This window comes from Hypanus sabinus, chromosome 7 (assembly GCF_030144855.1).
Source record: "Hypanus sabinus isolate sHypSab1 chromosome 7, sHypSab1.hap1, whole genome shotgun sequence".
In the NCBI taxonomy this organism is placed as follows: Eukaryota; Metazoa; Chordata; class Chondrichthyes; order Myliobatiformes; family Dasyatidae; genus Hypanus; species Hypanus sabinus.
In genome coordinates, this window is record NC_082712.1 from 135742020 (window position 1) to 135762713 (window position 20694).

At 42.7% G+C, this 20694-nt stretch overlaps 2 protein-coding genes across 2 annotated transcripts; both read right to left on the bottom strand.

Moving 5' to 3' along the window:
- Window positions 1-7002: 7002 nt before the first annotated feature.
- Window positions 7003-9515, bottom strand: myod1 (myogenic differentiation 1). Its single transcript, XM_059973943.1, has 3 exons — window positions 8565-9515; window positions 8139-8214; window positions 7003-7624 (listed from the first exon to the last, which is right to left on the bottom strand). Exons 1-3 carry the CDS (start codon window positions 9072-9074, stop codon window positions 7383-7385), a joined length of 828 nt encoding a protein of 275 aa, XP_059829926.1. The 5' UTR covers window positions 9075-9515; the 3' UTR covers window positions 7003-7382.
- A 2162-nt stretch (window positions 9516-11677) lies between these two features.
- Window positions 11678-20488, bottom strand: zgc:172145 (Ferritin light chain, oocyte isoform-like). The gene is made up of 3 exons (XM_059975707.1): window positions 19981-20488; window positions 15450-15596; window positions 11678-13706 (listed from the first exon to the last, which is right to left on the bottom strand). Exons 1-3 carry the CDS (start codon window positions 20146-20148, stop codon window positions 13410-13412), a joined length of 612 nt encoding a protein of 203 aa, XP_059831690.1. The 5' UTR covers window positions 20149-20488; the 3' UTR covers window positions 11678-13409.
- Window positions 20489-20694: the final 206 nt, after the last annotated feature.

Sequence of the window (20694 nt, forward strand, 5' to 3'; positions counted from 1 at the left end):
TGGAGCAGGGGAAATTGCTGTTTAGACAAGTCTACATCTGACATGTGGAGGATGTTTAAAGACCAACTGCAAAGAGTACAGAGCAGACATGTTCCAGTAAGAAGGAATGACGAGGGTGGCAAAGTAAAGGAACCTTGGGTGTTGAGTATAGTCAAGAAGGAAAAGGAAGCATGTGCGAGGCTTAGAAAGCTGAGAGCAAACAGCTCTTAAGGATTATTAAGAAGCCAGAAAAGAATTCAAGAAGGAAATCAGGAAGGCATGGAGGGGCCATGAGAAGTCCATGGCAAGTAGGATTAAACAGAATCTAAAGACATGCATCAGGAGCAAGAGGATAACTAGAGAGAGGATAGGACCACTCAAGGATAAAGGAGGGTACATGTGGATGTGGTGAATTCCTAAATGAGTAGTTTGCAATAGTATTTACTAAGGAGAAGGATGTGAGAATGGGGATAACAGTGTGGATTGTGCTAATTTGCTAACGCATTTCAAGATACACTGTGGGGTCTCTTAAAGAACATTAAAGTGGATGCCCCAGGTTCTTTTGTGATATTTCTCAGATTATTGAGAGAGGCAAGAGGTGAGATTGTTGTCAGCTTGATGAACATCTTTGTATTCTCTTTAGTCATGTTATATTTTATGATTAATTACTTTGGAATTATATTTAGCAACTAAAGTATTATTCAATTGTAGGAGAGTAATGAGAGATTCACTTACATAACACTACTGAATAAAGGAGGCATAGAAACTTCTCCATTTTCTTTTTTAAAGATGAGTTGATACCCAATAAAACTTTATTTAAAAGTAGACCATGTTGTAGTTATGTAAAAGCAGAACATGTTGGAAGAACATAGCAAGTCAGGCAGCATTTGTAGAGGGAAGAGATGAACTCTTCTTTCTTCCAGGGATAGTGTCTAGAAATCAAGTAATTTTATATCACAAACAAAGATTTAAGATTGTTTAATGTTAATTTTCAGTCTTAGAATAGGCCCTCCATTGACCATGGTTGAACATGGATGTCAACCTAGCTGTCTATGGAAGCTAGAGCAGTACAGTACGGAGAGCAAGCCGTTGCCTATGCAGTATGCTCCCCCTCTCAATGTAGCTGATCAATCTAAAGGAACGGCAGAGACCAGTACAGTTTGACACAAGCAGCATCACAGGAATTGCCAGTCAGTGTTGGACTCAATGTAGGACTCCAGCTCCAGATTTTTCCTTGGGGTTTGCTCCTGAGCCTTTCCAATGAGTGGTATGGCTGCAAGGCTGCAGAGGTTTGAGATCAGTCTTCCTTCTAGATGAGCTGCCAACCACGGCTGACAGGCCCCATCTGCCTGAACTGTCTGGTTTAAAGGTATCAATAACCTGCATTTTCCCCTTCTCCTGTCAGTAGAAATGGCTGCACCAGCTTAGTCACTAAACCACATGTAAAGGCCAGGAGTTGGACTTGGTTGTCAGAGGCTACCTGAGATGCATGTCATTGGGAGCATAGAATAATTGTTAGGCGCTTATCCCCACTACCGCCTCCAGTTATGACAACCTCAAAGATAAAGAACACAATGATAATAAAAACACAATAAATATAAATACAGTCAGTCTATTTGCTATCCCACATATGTCCATAAAGTAAAATTAGGCTGACAGGAAATGATAAAGTAGTGGTAGAGTTAGTGGGTGGAAGTATTAATAAACCTTACTGTTTGGGGAAAGTAACCTGTTTTTGAGTCTCTCCTGGCATGAACGCTTGGCAGCCTTCTCCCAAATGGGAGTGGGACAGTGGGACAGACAGTATATGAGCAGGATGAGAGGTATCCTTCGTAATGTTACTGGCTTTTTCCCGGCACCTTTCTCTAAATACTGTACATTCTTAATGGTGGGCAGGCTGGTGCTGGTGATGCCCATCCTACTGACTTTTTCCAATGTTTTCTGTTTTTATTTTTTTAATGTTCGGCTGTTTATCGTCTCAGTTCCATTTAGAAGAAGATTGATTACAATATGTCAGTGAGCAAAGCTGCGGCTATGTCATGTGCAACAACATGATATTCTATCTGGAAAATATAAGCATGTGATTGAAAGAAAGTCCTCTAGGTATTTATACTTATTTCGCAACAGTTGAGGGCCCACATGTACGATGGTGGAAGGTGCTGTTCAAAAATGTATGTCCCTGAAAACATACACAGAGGCGAAATAACTGATTTCCTACCAATTCCATCCCCTGACAGCCAGAAACCTCAGGGAACAGCCCGGCCAGGCTTTCCTGCCGAGATTCACTGGACTTACAGTAAGTGATGGGAGGTACTGCAAGATTTCATCCTTCAGGCCACAGATTTGATTTCTGCTCTTTGCCTCAACGTGTTCACTGGGAGGTTGATTTATGGTCCGGGTCAGATGGCCAACCATGCACAAGTCCCTGGACAACAGGAGCAAAAACATCCCCAATGTCGCCCTCACCCTGATAGCTAGCTTCGTGTGTGGCTGCATCAGGTTGTGTGTGGATCCCAGGTATGTGGGCACCAAGTACCACTGAGTGCCCAGGTTCTACCTGTTGCCCTGGCTACGAAGGATGGGTCTGGCCCCTTTACCGCGCAACACCCCAGTCAACTGGTCGTTGCCGCCATACCTGTCCTTCATAGAGAAGTTCTTTCAGGTCAACGCCTTTGACCACAGGGCCATCAGGCAGTGGTCAGCACGTAAGGTCCTGCAGGCACTGCAGGAGAAGGATGAGATGGACACAGTGGGGTGGCTCCCTGAGCAGACTGTCCAGTTCATCTGGCAAAATGCCTCATCACCAGACCTCACCAACAGGCACGAAGACCTCACCTGGCTGGCGGTGAGAGGGGCCCTCCCAGTCCGATCCCTCCTGTACGCCGGAACGTCGTCCCCACACCCCTCTGCCCACGGGAAGACTGCAATGAGGAGGAGTCGGTGACCCACCTCTTTGCACACTGTGGGTTCGCAGAGAGGGTGTGGAGGAGGATGGAAGGGGTAGTGTCGAGGTTCATCCCCAGCAGCTGCGTAACAGAGGACTCTCTGATCTCCGGGCTGTTCCCGGGGACGCACACCTAGACCAACATCCAGTGCTGCTGGCAGATCATCAACTCGGTCAAAGACGCTCTTTGGTCGGCCCGAAACTTGATGGTCTACCAGCACATGGAGATGTCCGTGGGGGAATGCTGCCAACTGGCACATTCTCGGCTGCAGGAGTACGTGCTGAAGGACGCACTCAAACTCGGTGCAGCCACCGCAAGGGCACGGTGGGGAAGGACCACAGTCTAGGGTTCTTCTCCTGTGGGAGTTGAGGGGTAGGGGGGTTGTGGGTATACCCCCTGAATGTAAATATGAAAGGACAAAGTGCCACGTGGGTGGCTCAACTTTGGAACTTTGAAAATGTAAAGACAGTAATGGTACCAACTGTACCAACTGTCTTTGAATGGTTATTGTATATAATTTTATTTTTGAATAAAGTATATTTTGTTTAATAAAAAAAAATTATGGTCCAGGACCAGGTAATGCTTCTGCAGGAAAGCATTGGCAAATGCCATAGCAACAGATATGCCCATCTACTACCATGACATTCCACATGATCTCGATCTCTTCAACAACTTTCAATTCACTGGTCCTGTGCCACATTTCTGCCATGGATATCCATCGCCTATGCACTTCTATTCCCCATCAAGATGGCCTTAAGGTTAGCTGTTTCTTTCTCAGCAAAAGATATAACCAATTCTTCTGCACCACCACCATCCTCTTTCTTGCAGAACTGCTGTTCACCCTCAACAATTCACATCTTGCACCTCCCATTTTCTCAAGACTCAAGGGGTAGTGATGGGTTCCCCTTATCTCAGTTCCTTTCTCTCGGCAACAACTGTTCCAGGATGAAGCTTTCCTTTCCAGGACATTGGAAATGCTCTCTATCTCTAGAGAATGGATCCCCATTCCTCCACCATTGATGCTGCCCTCACTTGAATCTCCTCCACTTCCTGGACATCTGTGCTCACCCCATCTTCCCACCACCTTAACAGTGATAGTGTTCCCCTTGTTCCCACCCACAACCCCATGAGCCTCCACAATCAACACATCATTCTCTGCAACTTCCACCACCTTCAAGGGGATCCTATCACCAAACACATCTTTACTTCCCTCCCCACCTCCACTTTCTACAGGGATTACACCCTCCATTTGTCCCTCCCCACTAATCTCCCTCCTGGCACGTAGCCCCTGCAGTTGAGAAAAATGCTACAGTCCTTCCAGTTGAGGCAACACTTCACCTGTGAATCTTTTGGGGTTGTCTACTGTATCCGTTGCTCCTGACATGGTTACACTCCCCCCCCCCCCACCCCGCCGCATTGGTGAAACTCAGTGTAAAGGGGGGAACCACTTTGGGGACACTTCCACTCCATCAACTAAAAGCGGAATTTCCCAGTAGCCAAACATTTTAATCTGATGGTGCCGACTACAATGATGTAATTCATTGCCAGACCTTTGTTGCTGCAGTAACAGCTAGGACTTGAATTTCCATTGCTTAAAAATAAGAAACTATTAGTCCTGCCTTGGCCTTGACCTGATGGGGCTGTCTGCAGAAATTCACAAAGGCCATTCATCGGTTCCTTAGAGTTGGAAGAGAATACTCTTGACAAGGTGTGCTTTGAGACCTCTGTTCCTCTTGATGATCTCATATGAGTTTTGACGACTCCAGTTTCCCTGATTTGAGCCACAATCTCAACAAGCCTTCCCAACATGTGGTGGATCAGATGTGATGGGGACACAACTGGACCTTCACATCTGATAGAGGTCAAACACCTCCAGATTCTGGAAATCAGAAATAAAAACTGAAAATACTGGCAAGTCAGACAGAATCTGTGGAAAGAGAAATGGAATTAACTTTTCTGGTCAGAGAGCCATGTCAGAACTTTTTTTTTCAGTTAGGAGCAAGACCTGTGTCACCCTGTAAACAGATTTGTAGAATTATAAGCGAAAAGGCTCAGTATTCAGTTCAGAGTTTCAGAGTTCCAGATGCAGAATAACCTTGTATATACTGTATTATGTTTTAAGTTGTAGCAGATATTTGCAAAGAAAAAGGGAGAGGGCTGTAGTGTATATGAGATTATAAGTATACACTTAATGGCCTGTACACCTTGTTATTGCAAGAACATAATCAGCCAATTTTGTGGCAGCAACTCAATGCATAAAGCATGCAGACATAGTCAAGAGGTTCTTTTGTTATTCAGATCAAACATCAGAATGGGGAGGAAATGTGATCTAAGTGACTTTGACCACGGGAATGATTGTTGGTGCCAGATGGGGTGGTTTGAGTATCAGAAACTGCTGATCTCTAGAATTTATAAAGAAATGTGAGGGGAAAAAATATGCATTGAGCTGCAGCTCTGTGGGTGAAAATGCCTTGCTGATGAGAGAGGTCAGAAGAGAATGGCCAGACTTGTTCAAGCTGAGAGGAAGATGACAGTAATTCAAGTAATCATATGTTCCAACTGTGGTGTGCAGAGACCATCTCTGGATGCTCAGGTCCAACCTTGAGGTGGATGGGCTACAGGAGCAGAAGACCACGGGGTGTTCCAGCCCTTTCCCACATAAAGTGCCCACTAAGCAAGTGTATACGTATGCAGTTGGTGACTGGAGGAACTTAGAGTTTAAGCCTTCCTTGCTATCAGATCTTCCAAGAGGAAACATCACTGAGTGCTTAGTTACCCTAGCTGTGGATAGGTTAGCGCAGTTTAGAATTGAAAATGGGTACCAAATCAGAAGGATTATAATTTCACTGAACTGTTTAAAGTACATGTAAAACACGGCATGACTATATGTGATCCGTGTCAAGTCACGATTCAGCAGTTGTTGAATGAAACTTCTGAAGATTTGTCACCGACTTGTCCTGACATTTGGACTTTCTGAGTACTGTATTTCCATTGTCCATTAATGATAATATTCACGGATAATAGTCGTATATATAATTCATACCAGGGATACTAATATTCAGTACTGGACCTACAACCTCCGCTATAGTTTTAAATTTGTTCAGCGCTGGGAGATCACGGGAGATCATTTGTACAAATCTGGCGCTATGGAGAGGCATCAAGAAAATAAGTCTGTGACTGCTATTTCTTTAACAGGTATTGACATCAGAATTTACATTTGTTTCGGATCCTTCTTTGATCGAACAATTTAACAAATGGCTTTGTTGTTTGGAACTGCATTCAAGTCCCACATTTATTAACGATACTAATTAATTTCTCCCAATGAAATTAATTAAATTTTCTAAACTATTTTATTGACCAAAGTATGTTCGCACAAAGTTTGTGCCTTGTTTTGCCCCAGGTTTGTACAGAATCGTTTGGGACGGAATACAGTGACCTTACTGGAACACCTCGGCCTGCTCGGAACAACAATCAAATTTGATTATTTTGGATCCTTAATAGTTAAGGATCTTATTCCTTCACACGTCCGTTCTTCCCTGCAAAGCGCGTTTCAGCGGCCTCGGACCTGATGAATTCCTGCTGCTGTCCATGGTCTCTGGAGGCCATTGTCACTTGCCAAAATGGAAGGCATTTACAGGAGGATTCTGCCAACAAACTATTATCGAAATGCCACCTTACAGGCGAATATTTAAAAAAAAACGAGTTGATGTAGCGTTGGCCGGAACAGCGGAAGAATGCCAAAGAATCATAATAAAGTGCAACTTTAACTCTAAGAGTTAGTTTCCAAATTGTGCTATCCTGAGGCTGTCACGCAGTGAACAAGATGACAGCTCGATGCAAAATATCCACCCGCAGTTAATTCCTTGTTATGCAGTTTTAAACTGCTTACAGGGAACCGATCCCCGCTTCTCTGTAAACGGCTGTCACTAGTGTGAATTAGAATCGGTGTAGAAAAAAGAAAACAATTTTATAAATACATTTTTATTTTGTAATTCTTGAAACAGTCTTTGCATTCACACTGATAATATATAATATATATAAATATATAAATTTAGTTTGGCACATCAAACCAGGCATTTCTATAAACAAGCGACATTAAATATTTTAATGGATTGGCAGAAGGCAACTCTTATATACAATTATACACAACGTCGTACAAAAATGGTCCACATTAGATGTTATATCATTTTTTACTTGGGATGCATATAAAGAAGAAGGACGAAAAAGCAACAATTGTAACTGAACCCAGACAAGTGTTAATTATGGTGATTGTTTAGATTGTACTACATGTAGTTGGGAATTCGCGATCTCGGGGGATCAGGAAATGGTCTGTTCTTGGAAGGCTTTACCCTTTAGGTGTCAACCAATCCCAGTGACTGAGTACCGCCTCGTTTTTGTTTTGTTAGATTCAGTCATTTCCACCAGGGTACCGAAGGAACTGGCGCTTAACCTTAGCCGTTATAAGACCTGGTAGATAGGGTTGTCAGTCGGGATCTCGGTGCCAGTACAGTTGTCCGGTGATGGGATAATGGCTGAGGGGTCGTTCAAAGTAGCTCCTTCCCGGGGAGACGAAGGGCTGCCCAGAGCGGCGTCTGGAACCATCATTACCGGACAAGTCGGCCGATCGGTGGAAATTCTCTCGACGATGTTGGAAAGACAATCCAGGCTTGAGATAACGGAACTTTTACCACTTTTCGAATCTAAACATAATGCACATTACAATGATATAGTAAACAGCTCTGCGGTCGGATAGAAATAAACCTTCCACACGATAAGGTGCTCTAGAAATATCCGGTAATTCGAAAATACAAATTGAATTAACTATTGCCAGTTTTCAACTGATGAAGAAGAGAACATCTATCTAAAGCTTGATAGAGTGGTCTCTGTTTCAATTAAGAAGGTAACAAGACGGGCACAGTTCTCAAATATCAACAATTTATAAAGAAAGCACGATGGTTATGTTTTCATCTTGTCGTTCCACATTAATAACCGTAACTTTAATATTGTGACCGCTTCGCTTAATTTCTCCCTATAAATGACTTTAATGCATTTTCTCAGTATTACTACACGGAAGTACGAATCGATCCGCTGGTTAGTTGAAAGATCTACGGTGAACATTTGGCTGGAGGTGGTTACTGTGAAATTTGGGTCCATTCTTTCCCAGGATGGGGTCCCGCTGGGCTCTTTGCTTGGTGCGGATAAACACTCACTCACCGTTTGGCGACTCTGAGAAGTAGTTGTTGTCATAGTTGCTGCGTCTCCGGCCGCACGCGGGACCGCTGCAATCCAGCTGCAAAGTCAAAATACGAGAAGCAGTGAGGCCCAGCCACAGACCCGCCAGCTGGCGTTTGTGTGTGAAAGGAAGGGTTTGCATCGGCTAAGGCACTTCAAGCAATGCCAACATCATACTTGGTTTTACACTGAATACGTCGCCCAAATATTGCACCTTATTTTGAGATTCAAGGAGTTCAGCGACCTTTCCATCTTTCCTGCAATATTGCTCATCCACAATACTTAGCTTTACATATAATACTGGAAATTCTTTAGTAAAAAAACTATCAGCAATTCACATGCATTTTATTTCCGCCGCACTGTCTATACTCATATGCGTAAGTGTGCATTATGTAAAAACTTTCTTACCATCCCATCGGAGCAGTTGGACCGTGGGCTCGAGGCGTCTGAATCCACACTGTATTGATCCATGACCGAGAAGTAGTTCTCGTCCTGTTCTCTCAGGAGCGCCTGCAGGCTCTCGATGTATCTGATGGCGTTTCTGAGAATTTCCACCTTGGGTAGCCTCTGGTTCGGGTTGGTGGAGGTACACCTCTTGAGCGTCTCAAACGCCTCGTTCACTTTGCTCAGGCGTCGCCTTTCTCTCATGGTGGCCGCTTTCCTGCGGTCGGCGTTGGTCGTTTTCCTCTTGCAAGCCTTGCAAGCCCAAAGCAAGCAGCGACCGGCTTGGTGATGTCCACTGGGCGCTCGAATGTGCTCGTCCTCGGTCGGCACCTGGTCGGCTTTGAGCAGCCCGACGTGCACCAGCCTGGGGTCTAGATCCTCGAAAAAGTGGATGTCTGAAGTGGAGAAGCAGGGATCGTCGTAGAAGTCATCAGCAGACGAGAAGGAACAGAGAGAGGTGTCCGTTAGCTCCATGCTGGTAGCGCCGAGATCTCACTCAACTTTCCTAAGAATCTTTCTTTCTTTCTCGTTTCTCCTTTCTTAGCTTATTACTATTGCCTTTAGCTGTATTGCTCGTACCCTTCGGCACCTGTGCTGAGTCCAAGGAAAGATTAGCCCTATTTATTCCAAATTCTGTGGGCTGCAGAGACTTATGCTTTCAACGCCCATGCTCCTCCACCAACCAATCCGAGAGCTCTGCGAGGTCGTAGCCACATCCAGGGTCCGGGGCGGGGGGCTAGTGATTGGCAGACGGGTTCTGCCGCAGGGTCAGTATCACCTTTCAAATTTCAGTCGGATTGGTGTCAGACTATTAGATGGAAAGCTTCTCAACGAGAGGTTTCCTTTTCTTCCGACTTGAAGGGTGACAAGTGCAATTTTCGTAAGGCCTTATTTAATAAGATTTTACCAATCACTCCCGCGCCTCTCTGTCTTAGGTTACTGCTGAGAGATTAACATCTAGCCTTTTTCTAAATATTTTAATCGTCGTTTTATTTTCCTCAACTAAGTTTCAAAATAGTCACATTTTTGAATGATTTTCGTTAAAGATTTGAACGTTCGAGGCAATAAGCGTTTGGAGATATTTCAATAAGAAAAATATTTAAACGAACGTATGGAACGAGCGTTTCCTGTGTAATGAAGGTGAAATGATCGTTGCAGATGAAAAACACTTCGTGGATACATTGTACGATTTGTATTTTCTGTGATATACGTATAATTTATCGTAACATTGGTGAGGTGATTTCTTTGCTGTGAAGTTTTCTATAGGACAATAAAGTATACTTCCATTAGTATAGACCGGAGTTTTACCTTCAACTCCGAAGAGAATAGCCACTTTTGAAAACCTTCCCCTTTAATCTTCTGGAAAGAGGTGATCTCTTTATAAAATCAATATAAAATATTTAAATTGTGAATACAAAATCAAGATTGTAGATTGTGATCGAAGTAACTTATTTTCCATTACTCTGACATCCATACATAGGCAGGTGTATAGTAAAGTGAGGGTCGGGGACAATATTTCCCACATTTTAGGATAATTTCTAGCGGGATAAAATGAATGAACTAAGTATGAAGATAGAGCGAAGCCTTCTCCTAACCCCACACCGTCCTCCCGAGGACTGTGTCCGAGTGGTGAGATCACACAAAGTACCGTCAGACCCGATCTTTTTCCTTTATGCGTGGTATGGAGATATCGCTCCCAATGAACTGCTCCCAGTGGCCAACGACACAAGAGGTATCGGAAGAATCCGGTAGATGGAGTTAACTGTCCAATGGCAAACTCTCTGCCCACACTGTTGTGTACAAATTCGGTTTTCAGTTACAGTTTGACGTCCCAACAGGACTAATTTGTGAGAATAACTGTTAACGGTTTCCTGGGGGAGAGGTTTGAATGCTGTATTTAATCGTAAATGTTCGTTACTTATTAATTTTAACGTAAATGTATTTTACTATTTTGTTGGTAAACGTAGACATTTCCCTGAGGTTATTGCTGAGGTACCTGCGCCTATTACTTACTGTTCTCCATTCTACTCATTTTTTTCGTTTCTGCGAGTTTGTGAACCTTCCGACCAGCCTAAGCCTCACCCTTTCCGTGGAAAGGTTCTAATCGGGTCCTTTCCCTTTATTTTACTTGTCAGCGAATCCGATTCTGTTCCTACTAACAGACAGCTCTTGTTTCTTATTCGGTTTCAAACTTTAGTTACTTTGTGAATATTTTATAGTAAGCACGAGGAGAGACTTAGCCCCGTCTCGGTTGGTAATTATTGCGACTGATGACCAACGACGGACGGGTCTCTTGACACGGTACTAGACGGCAGTTGATAGGACAAAGTAATTCGAAATTTTAGCTGCTACGCCCTAAATTTCAACAATATCCAACTCAACCAAATCTCTGTCCCCTATAAAGATCTGCTTTCTTTTAAACGCTTTGTCGAAATTTAAGTTTTCTAAGTACGTGGTCTGTTCTGAGTTCTGCTTCGTATCGATCTTTCATTTCCCGAGTGTCCTTGTTCCTGTGATTTAAATGCACACTGTACATCCCAGTTTTCGCACTGTACTCGAGATGTTAACAGCCAATCAACGAGTTTGAGTTAAAATCTGCGAAATTTGTGTATTGCATTTTCTTTTGCCAGAATTATGTAAATTCTTTTCCGTGATCAATGTCCAATGTGTTTACCTCCTGTTTAAACAACTTCCGTGCGACTTAACCTTGTTGAAAATGCTAACCAGAGTATGCACGGTTCGCTTTAAAATCTGTGACTGCGGTAAATAGAGATTACTAGTATGAGCTGGCTTCTCCAATCGGAGTAACTGCATCGCACAAAGTGTGGACGGTAATTGACAAACTTGCCTAGCTAGGGTGCTTCATTGAGTTCTAACTGAAGCATCCATTCATTGCTAATAATGTGCACAGTGTGTGATTAGGGGAATTATATTTACCAGATCAAACGGCGAGCCGGACAACCGTGAAAATGTTATGAAAAACGAACTCATTCAGCCAGAATGTTAACTGAATGCGAGCTAAAGGTGTGTAATGTGAAGATACCAGTTGGTGATACAATCTCCCGGACTATATTCAGTTCTGGACTCAGATATACGCAATTTATTGTAAATTTGTGACACAAATTTCAACAGTATAAAACCATATGATTCCATACCAAACAAACATCTTACCCTTACAGAAAAAGGAAATAATTCAACAATATTAGTTATTGAATCATTTGTAAACCACTCCATGGGGCGTTAAGGAAGATATGAAAATACTTTAAATTGTATGAAATAGAAAATAGATTTCAAAATGTTTTATGAATAAGTTCATTTCTTAATAAAATATTTCAATTTCTTAAAATATTACAAAGCTGCATTTTAAAATTCTCGTTTCCGAAATCTTCAATCTTGTTGGAATACGAGTGTACACAATCGGAGTTGCAACAGGAATAGTTGCTTCTGACATACAGTACATGCTACGAGCGGACAGCAGGGTAAGTTCGCAAGTCATCACCGTCCCGAGGAGGAGAAATCGAAGCCATGGCGCATTTTAAACATGCATCGCACCTCACTACATTTAAAATTTCCCGCATTCCAATTTTTTTGAGAAGGATATGTCGGGAAAGGAGTGTCATAAATCAAATGTCGTAACTTTAGACACTTGGAGTGGAAACCAAAAATTTCAGCAAAAATAAGGACATGCCCCGAGCCCGATTCAAGTATAAACAGACCGCCCAGGATATCCTTTAAGCAATGTGCATGACTTTCATATCTGCCTGCCTTTTATTTCCGAGTAAACCGTGTCACTTAATCTCTCTGCAAAAGTCTTTTGTGTAGTCCAAGAAAGAATTAAAAAAAATACTGTATTATTACCTTTGAGTAGAGCCTGGTTTCATCTAAACCAGAACACGACACGGGGCTCATTTATTAAAGAGGGCGCTGCTTAAGCATTAGCTATCTATGAAAATATGTGAACAGTACCGGGAAGAAGGAAGATCCGAAATAAATGTAATGATTGTCCTATGCGAGAATTACTACTGGACCAAGAGCGACAACCAATCCGCTCCAGATTCCAGTACCTGTGTCTCTCTTGCAGAACCATGAAAACCATTCATAAATAGTCCGATAAATGTACCTGATTATAGGGGGCGTGTCCCGCTGTAATACTGCGCTGTAACAGAATTCGAACTTGGGAATGAGGAACAGTTCCGGGGACCGGGGCTTTATTGGGGTATCAAACAATTTGTTGGAAGAACTCAGCGGCTGTGGCACAGCTTTGGGGAAAATAAACCGTCAACATTTCGTGTCGTCATCCTGCATCAGGACGACGAGAGTATTTACTGGACTGGGGTATTCCCTGCGGCACATACAATTATCGTTGAAAACAACCTCAGTTCCGTTTTATCGCGACCAGGGTACGGAACAAAAACACACTATGTAAACGGATGTTTCAGCGTTTGAAACAAAAATTTGGTTCTTATTTCCACTATTTTCTATTATTATAATTATAATAAAGAAAACAAGACCCTTAGTGCATAAATAGAAAAGGGGCGTGATGTTTGGGAAAATTAGACAGTGGCTCTAATTCTTCCAAGTAACAACAAAGATCCCATTAGATCGATGGTGAATGAAATACCGATATTCAACCTGATTTATCCATTTTCATTACTATTAAGTGAAGATTAAAAAAAAGGAATAAGGTTTTGATTTAAGACTCAATATCTCTACAATCAGAAAAGGGGGAGAATTAAAAAAACTCGTTACAACGTTACTAGAAATGTTTCGATCTTTGGTCTTTGGAGCGCAGCAAAACCGCTGAACAATTCAGGCAGAAGGCTTCAATTCTTCCTGGAGGCGATCGATCAGGTACTCGCCAAAGCTCATCTCCCCATCGTCACTGCAGCCCACTCGGTTGGCGTTAGTGATTAGGTCGCCGGCCACTTTGATCTGTTCGATCTTGGAAACAAGCAGACGCTTTTTGACGAAGCTGGCAGTATGAGGGTCGGCAAGGCTTTTGCTCAGCACACAGAGTTCTTCAAGGAAGGACGCCGTGGTTTTCCACTGGTGACACGTCAGCTCCAGCGCCTGGAGAATATTACGCACCGATAGGCATCGGGGTTTCTGCAAGGGAACACTAGCATCAAAACGGGTATCTGTAGGAAACTCTCCATCTAGCCTACCTCACCTTCGAAAGAAAAGGCATGAAACTCGTGGAATTTTCCAGTTTCCGCTAATAAAAAAGCGGAAGATCGGAAGTAGTAAGGTAGAAATTCACTATGAAGATGTCTGTATCATAAGTCTTGGGAATTTCCGCCTGTAGAGCCCACAGTTACAGGTTCCCATATATGAATAAATATTCTGGTGCAATAGTATTTTTCTCCCTTTTCAAGTCCATAGGTCATCAGGAATCTCCATAAATTCTGATTGCCTGTTGTCCCTGTATGTAAATTTATACGATTCCAATAGCAACACCTTTCGCCTCTTCCAATTTAAAAATACCCCACTTTTCTAGTTTTCTAACAATCTTCAGATTCTCCATACATTTCCCACATTACCCCAAGGAGCTTGCTTGCGCCCTTCACACAAGAACAATAGGTAATTCTGTCTGTTCAGTAAATTTGGATATTTCAATGTTAACTCTGTAAATTGTTATAAATATCTTCAAAGTATCCTATTAATATATCCTTGTTTATAGATCCCAGCAACTTCTCTACCACTGGTCATTAATTATCATCATATTGGAAGTGAAATTATTCTGAAATCAACATTTTCCCTTTCTTTCCATAACAATGTCTGTGTCCTTGATTAAACTGCTAACTTGTCACAAGTTGGATTTTCTTCTAAATATTTTGGTATTTAATATGGACATTTTAGTTACACAGTATAACCATATAACTCAGCAAGAGTTCCATCTATCATTTCTGTTCAGCATTAAGGTGCTCAGTCATACTAAACCTAATTATAAAGTTCATTAATTTTCACTGAACAGAAATGTGCTAACAGGTCTGCATTTCCATGATTTCCTTCTTTCATCATTGTTAATGATGGGTTTGACAATGTGCACAATATGTCTCAAAACTTTACAAGTTTATGGTTAGGTTATTTGCAGTGCTTTCACTAATTGTTTTTAAATGTTAGCCTGAAATCCGTTCTATCCTGAGATTTCATTCTCTTGTGTCAATATTTACTTCAATAGTTATTTTTCTAAAGTTATGTTTTGATTGTCCCCATCCTTGATTCAATATTTGCTTCCTTTCTTCATTTATTATAAACCTTGACTCAAAATAATAATTCAACTCCATCAAAAGTTCCTTATTTTTACCTATAAACATTATCCTTGCCATGGACCCTCATGACTGGTGATCAACCTCTATTTTCTATTGTAACTTTATTTGTGCTGGTTTTGACACATCTCGTGTGTTAATTTCATGTTGTTTTCTTGTAACTCCTTTTTGGCACTTGTTGTTTTTCCTTGAATCTCCTTCAGTCACCACTATCGGTTTTGCCTTTATATGGGCCTTTTCCTTTCAGCTTTAGGTTTAACTTTTTCCCCTTTGAAGAGCTGCACCCACTTCCTTTAGCACTTCTGGAATAACTCAGGAATCTTACAGATGTAAATTGATTATGCAATGTATTCAGTTCATTTTCTTAATTCATCATGTTCATTTAATGTTAGCTACCAGTTACTTAGGGCCAATGAAAATTCTGCAGTTACATATGACACTGAGTAGGCTGACTCACTGATAAAAGGTCCCGTTATATGACAAACTGATAAATTTACATGAGACTGTTTTATTTGCTCATACTCCTCATTGTCTGATTTATCAGCTGATTTCCTTAGGTAGCCTTAATACTCAGCAGTACCTGAATATCTTTTGGGCAGTAGTGCCCTCCTCGCTCTGTCTGGTAGTCAAGTAAGGTTTGTGCATTCTTCTCCTCTTCTTGGGTTATCTTATGGAAATAGGCAGCAACTCTGGGCAGAGCAACATCATCTTGTTCAAAGATCTCCATCTAAATTAAATGCAGGAAACACTAAGTAAATTACATACCCTGGGGATTAATCAGTTGCTGACCTAAAGTTTAAGTGTCCTTGCTATCCAGCAGAGCCTTGTAGTGGGTTTTATTATACTGGTTTATTAATGTTACATGTACCAAGATACAGTGAAAAGCTTGTCTTGCACACTTTTCATGCAGATCAAATCATTTCACAGTGCACTGAGGTAGTACATGATAAGACAATAACATTATAGAGTACAGTGCAACAGCTACAGAAAATGTGCAGTGCAGGTAAACAAAGTGCAATATAACAAAGTATAGTAGATTGCGAGCTCACAATTCTATCTTATGTTCAAGTCTAATAACAGCAGGTTAGTAGCTGTCTTTGAGCTTGGTATGTGCTTTAAGGCTTTTGTATCTTCTGCCCGATGGGAGAGGGGAGAAAAGAGAATGCTCAGGGTGGGTGGGGCCTTCGATTATGCTGGCTGCTTCACTGAGGCAGTGAGAATTTAGCCAGAGTCCATGGAGGTGAGGCTGGTTTCCATGATGTGCTGAGCTGTGACCACAACTCTCTCTAGTTTCTTGTGGCTACTTGCAGAACAGTTGGTAAACCAAACTGTGATAAAACTGAATAGGATGGTGAATCTACGACCCATTGTTATCAATGGAAATGAATGATTTATGAGAAGAATGCAATGGTGATGGGCAGTTGCATTTGTAATTTTGCTCAGTTTGAAGGGAACCATGAATTCAGCTGTTTGACATACATGCATGCTGAGAAGCCCATGATGAAACTCTACCATCTTTGAGATTATGACTGAATACTTTCAATTCAGAAGCCCACCTAATCTCTAACTGACATTGTCCTAGTTGAACTCCACTGACTTCCATTCTCAACTATGTATAATTAAAGTGTCTTCCATGTCACTCATCTGTATGTCAATGGGAAACCATTGCTCACTCCCTCAACTGTGACATGTTTCTCCACGACTGCAGCTTTTGCCACTTTTCCAGGTTTTTTTTTCCCTTAAATTGGTTGGGTCAACACTGCGAAGCACTGAGATCCTGTGGTTAAATGTTGTTTCTGGTTTAAGTTATACAGGAATGACTATAAAAAATTCTCCACTAGGAATCAACAATTAAGTTTAATTTTTAAATAAGAATTAATCTAACCATCTGGAATTCAGACCATAAGGCACAGAAACAGAATTAGGCCATTTGGCCCATCAAGTATGCTCCATCATTTCATCATTACTAATACATTTCCTTCTCAACCCCACTCTCCTGCCTTCTTCCTATAACCTTTCTCACCCCGACTAATCAAGAACCCTTTGCCTTAAATACACCCAAAGACTTAGCCTCCACAGCCACCTGTAGCAACAAATTCCACAGGCTTATCACCCACTGGCTAAAGAAATTCATCCTCATCTCTATTCTAATTGGATGTCCATCTATTCTGAGGCTATGCCCTCTCAACCTAGACTCCCTACTGTATCCAAGGATACACATTGCATCAAAAACACAGGCAGGTGAGCAGAGGGGGTGGTGTGACTGTACTGGTAAAAATAAAATCAAATCCTTAGAAAGAAGTGTCATAGGATCAGAAGATGTAGAATTTACCTACTGCAGACAACCTGAAATTCATTCTCCAAATGACCTTTCCTTAAGCTGTACTTCCCATTCTGAAGGATCTCCCACTTACTGGGGTGCAGTTTGATTGACTTCACAATATTTCACCTATCCAGATTTAATATTTTCTTATCCTCTACCTCCTATTTCAAAGCTCCTAATATTTGTTTATTGATTGAAATACAGCATGGAATAGGCTCCTCTGGTCCTACAAGCCACACCGCCCAACAATCCTCCAATTCAATCCTAGTCTAATCACGGGGCAATTTACACTGACCAATTAACCTACCAACAGGTACATCTTTGGACCGTGGGAGGAAACATTGATGCTTGATATGATGCAGTTCAATAGACTCAGCAATATTTCATGCATATGCTGTTTCTTATTTATGCATCATTCAGCTATCCAGACTGCATTTTCTTTAAAGCTGTTGAACTACATGAGAATTTTCCAGGTCCAGATACCATGATAAGAACCAGAATCTGGTGAAATTATTCATTCTCAAGGAGGCATAGGCCTTCTGTTTTCTACCTTGTTTTTATCAGTTTGTGCATACTTATAAAACCTGCATTCTCTTATGCTTTGTTTGATTCAATACTGAATACAGTATCTACTTCTTTCAACACACACAAAATACTGGTGGAATGGAGCCGGCCAGGCAGCATCTATAGGAAGAAGCACTGTCGACATTTCGGGCCGAGACCCTTCGTCAGGACTGACTGAAAGGAAAGATAGTAAGAGATTTGAAAGTAGGAGGGGGAGGCGCAAATGCGAAATGATAGGAGAAGACTGAAGGGGGAGGGGTGAAGCTACAAGCTAGAATGGTGATTGGCAAAAGGGATTCAGAGCTGGGGAAGGGAAAGGATCATGGGACGGGAGGCCTAGGGAGAAAGAAAGGGGGAGGGGAGCACCAAAGGGAGATGGAGAGAAGGCAAGGAGTGATTGTGAGAGGGGCAGAGGGAGAAAAAAAGGAAGGGGGGAATAAATGAATGAATGAATGGATAAATAAATAAATAAAGGATGCAGTAAGGAAGGGAGGAGGGCCATTAACTGAAGTTAGAGAAATCCATGTTCATGCTGTCAGGTTGGAGGCTACCCAGACGGAATATAAGGTGTTGTTCCTCCAACCTGAGTGTGGCTTCATCTTGACAGTAGAGGAAACCATGGATAGACATATCAGAATGGGAATTGGACATGGAATTAAAATGTGTGGCCACTGGGAGATCCTGCTTTCTCTGGGGGACCGTGCGTAGGTGTTCAGTGAAACAGTCTCCCAGTCTGCATCGGGTCTCACCAATATATAAAAGGCCACACCGGGAGCACCGGACACAGTATACCACACCAGCCGACTCACAGGTGAAGTGTCACCTCACCTGGAAGGACTGTCTGTGGCCCTGAATGGTGGTGAGGGGGGAAGTGTAAGGGCAGGTGTAGCACTTGTTCCGCTTATAAGGATAAGCGCCAAGAGGGAGATCGGTGGGAAGGGATGGAGGGGGGGGGGCGAGTGGACAAGGGAGTCACCTGGGGAGCCACCCCTGCGGAAAGCAGAAAGGGGAGGTAGGGAAGGATGTGCTCGGTAGTGGGCTCCTGTTGGAGGTGGCAGAAGTTACAGAGAATTATATTTCTTTAACTGACTAGGAGCTAGGTAATGGCAAGACTCTTGGCGGTGTGGAGGATCAGCAAGATCTTGGGGTCCATGCCCACTGAACACTCAAAGCTGTTGTTCAGATTGACAGTGTTGTTAACCAGGCGTACGGTGTGTTGGCCTTCATCAACAGTTGGATTGAGTCAAGAGCCATGAAGTAATTTTATTCCTTGAGGTGAAGGAGACAGACGGAAATCAGGAGGGGCATTGATAAGGCAAATAAACACCCTGCTTTGCCCAGGGGAAGGGAATCCAAAACTAGAGGTCTCAGGTTTAAGGTGACAGGGGAAAGATTTAAAAAGGAATTGTGGGGCAACTTCTTCACACAGAGGATAATGTGCAAATAGAATGAGCTGCCAGAGAAAGTGGTTGAAGCAGGTGCAATAGCAATATTTAAGAGACATTTGAGTAAGAACATCTATATGAGGGATTTAGAGGGATTGGTGCAAATGTGAGCAAAGATTCCAAGGTGGGTATCTTGATTGGCATGGAACTGTTAGGCAACTGTTGGACCTGTTCTGTACTTTGTTACTTTCCGAATATTCACTTTGATTAAGAAAATAAAATGATTAAGTCACTAAAATTAAAAAAAAATCATATTATTCAACGTGCTAGGTTATAAGTTTCACTCCTTTAACGGGAGTTCCTGTTACAAATATTTACCAGTACCAAGACATATCAACCAAGTCCCATTGCAAGAATCTATTGCCACTGTCTCAGAGGGGAGACATCAGTAACACGATGCAGCAATTTAAGCCATTACTTAGCAGCTAAGGCACGCTCTCAAACTATCAGCGTAATCGACGTGGACGGAAAAATGGGAATGCACCCACCATCCTCTTGCAAAGTCCCGTAGTACGAGATCCACTGAGGTTCCCCACTGCTTAGTAACACAATACAGCTCATTGACAACAGTGCAAAGAGCAGACATCTGGGAGACGCAAAAACTCCGCCCAGCTCCCAACTAGCCCCGCCACTCGCAGAAGTACAAGTCCCGGTGCAGAAATCTCTTGCTCCCGCGGTGTGGAGAGCCGGGTTTACCTCCGGCAGTTAACTGCATTGCTCCGCTCACTTCTCTGTGTCCCCCCAGTTTCCAAGCCCTGCCGGAGGTCCTGCTGCCTTACCAGAGCCTGAAACCAGTAGGACACCTCGTAGAAGAAAGTGATGAGGCCGCAGACTGCCTCTTCCACACTCAGTGGATAGTTCTGCTTCACCTGGCTCCTGGACAGGGGCTGGTGAAAGGTGCAGGTGGGCAAGCATGTTTTCAGCCGCTTCCCCTTCGGTTCTGCCATTCGCACCCAGGCAATGACAACAGTTCTACCAGCCTAGTTCTGGGCCGTTCAAGTTCGAGAAATTCTTCTTCCAGTTCAAATCGAGGTTCATCCGGAAGAAGGCTTAAAAATGGAAGCAATCACTAGCCAGCCGTGAAATTGACAGCGAATGCCGGCCAACTATTCAGGGAAAGAGAGAATGTCAGCTTTGAAGTCGATCGCACTATTTAATACAATTGTTGCTTAAAGTGCATTAACACGACATGTGCAATCAGCTACTCCGTCGAACACTTCTTTGTGATTATAAGGGACAAACCTGACGGAGCCGAAGTAAAGGAGTCTTGATAAATAAAAGAACCCATGCCTACAGCTCTCTCTGACAATTTGTGCTCAGCAGTTGGGGAATGGACAATAAGATATAGGAGCAGAAGTAGACCATTCGGCCCATCGAATCCGCTCTGCCATTCAATCATGGGCTGATCCAATTCTTCCAGTCATCCCCATTCCCCTGCCTTCTCCCCATACCCTGTGATGCCTTGGCTAATCAAGAACCTGTCTATCTCTGCC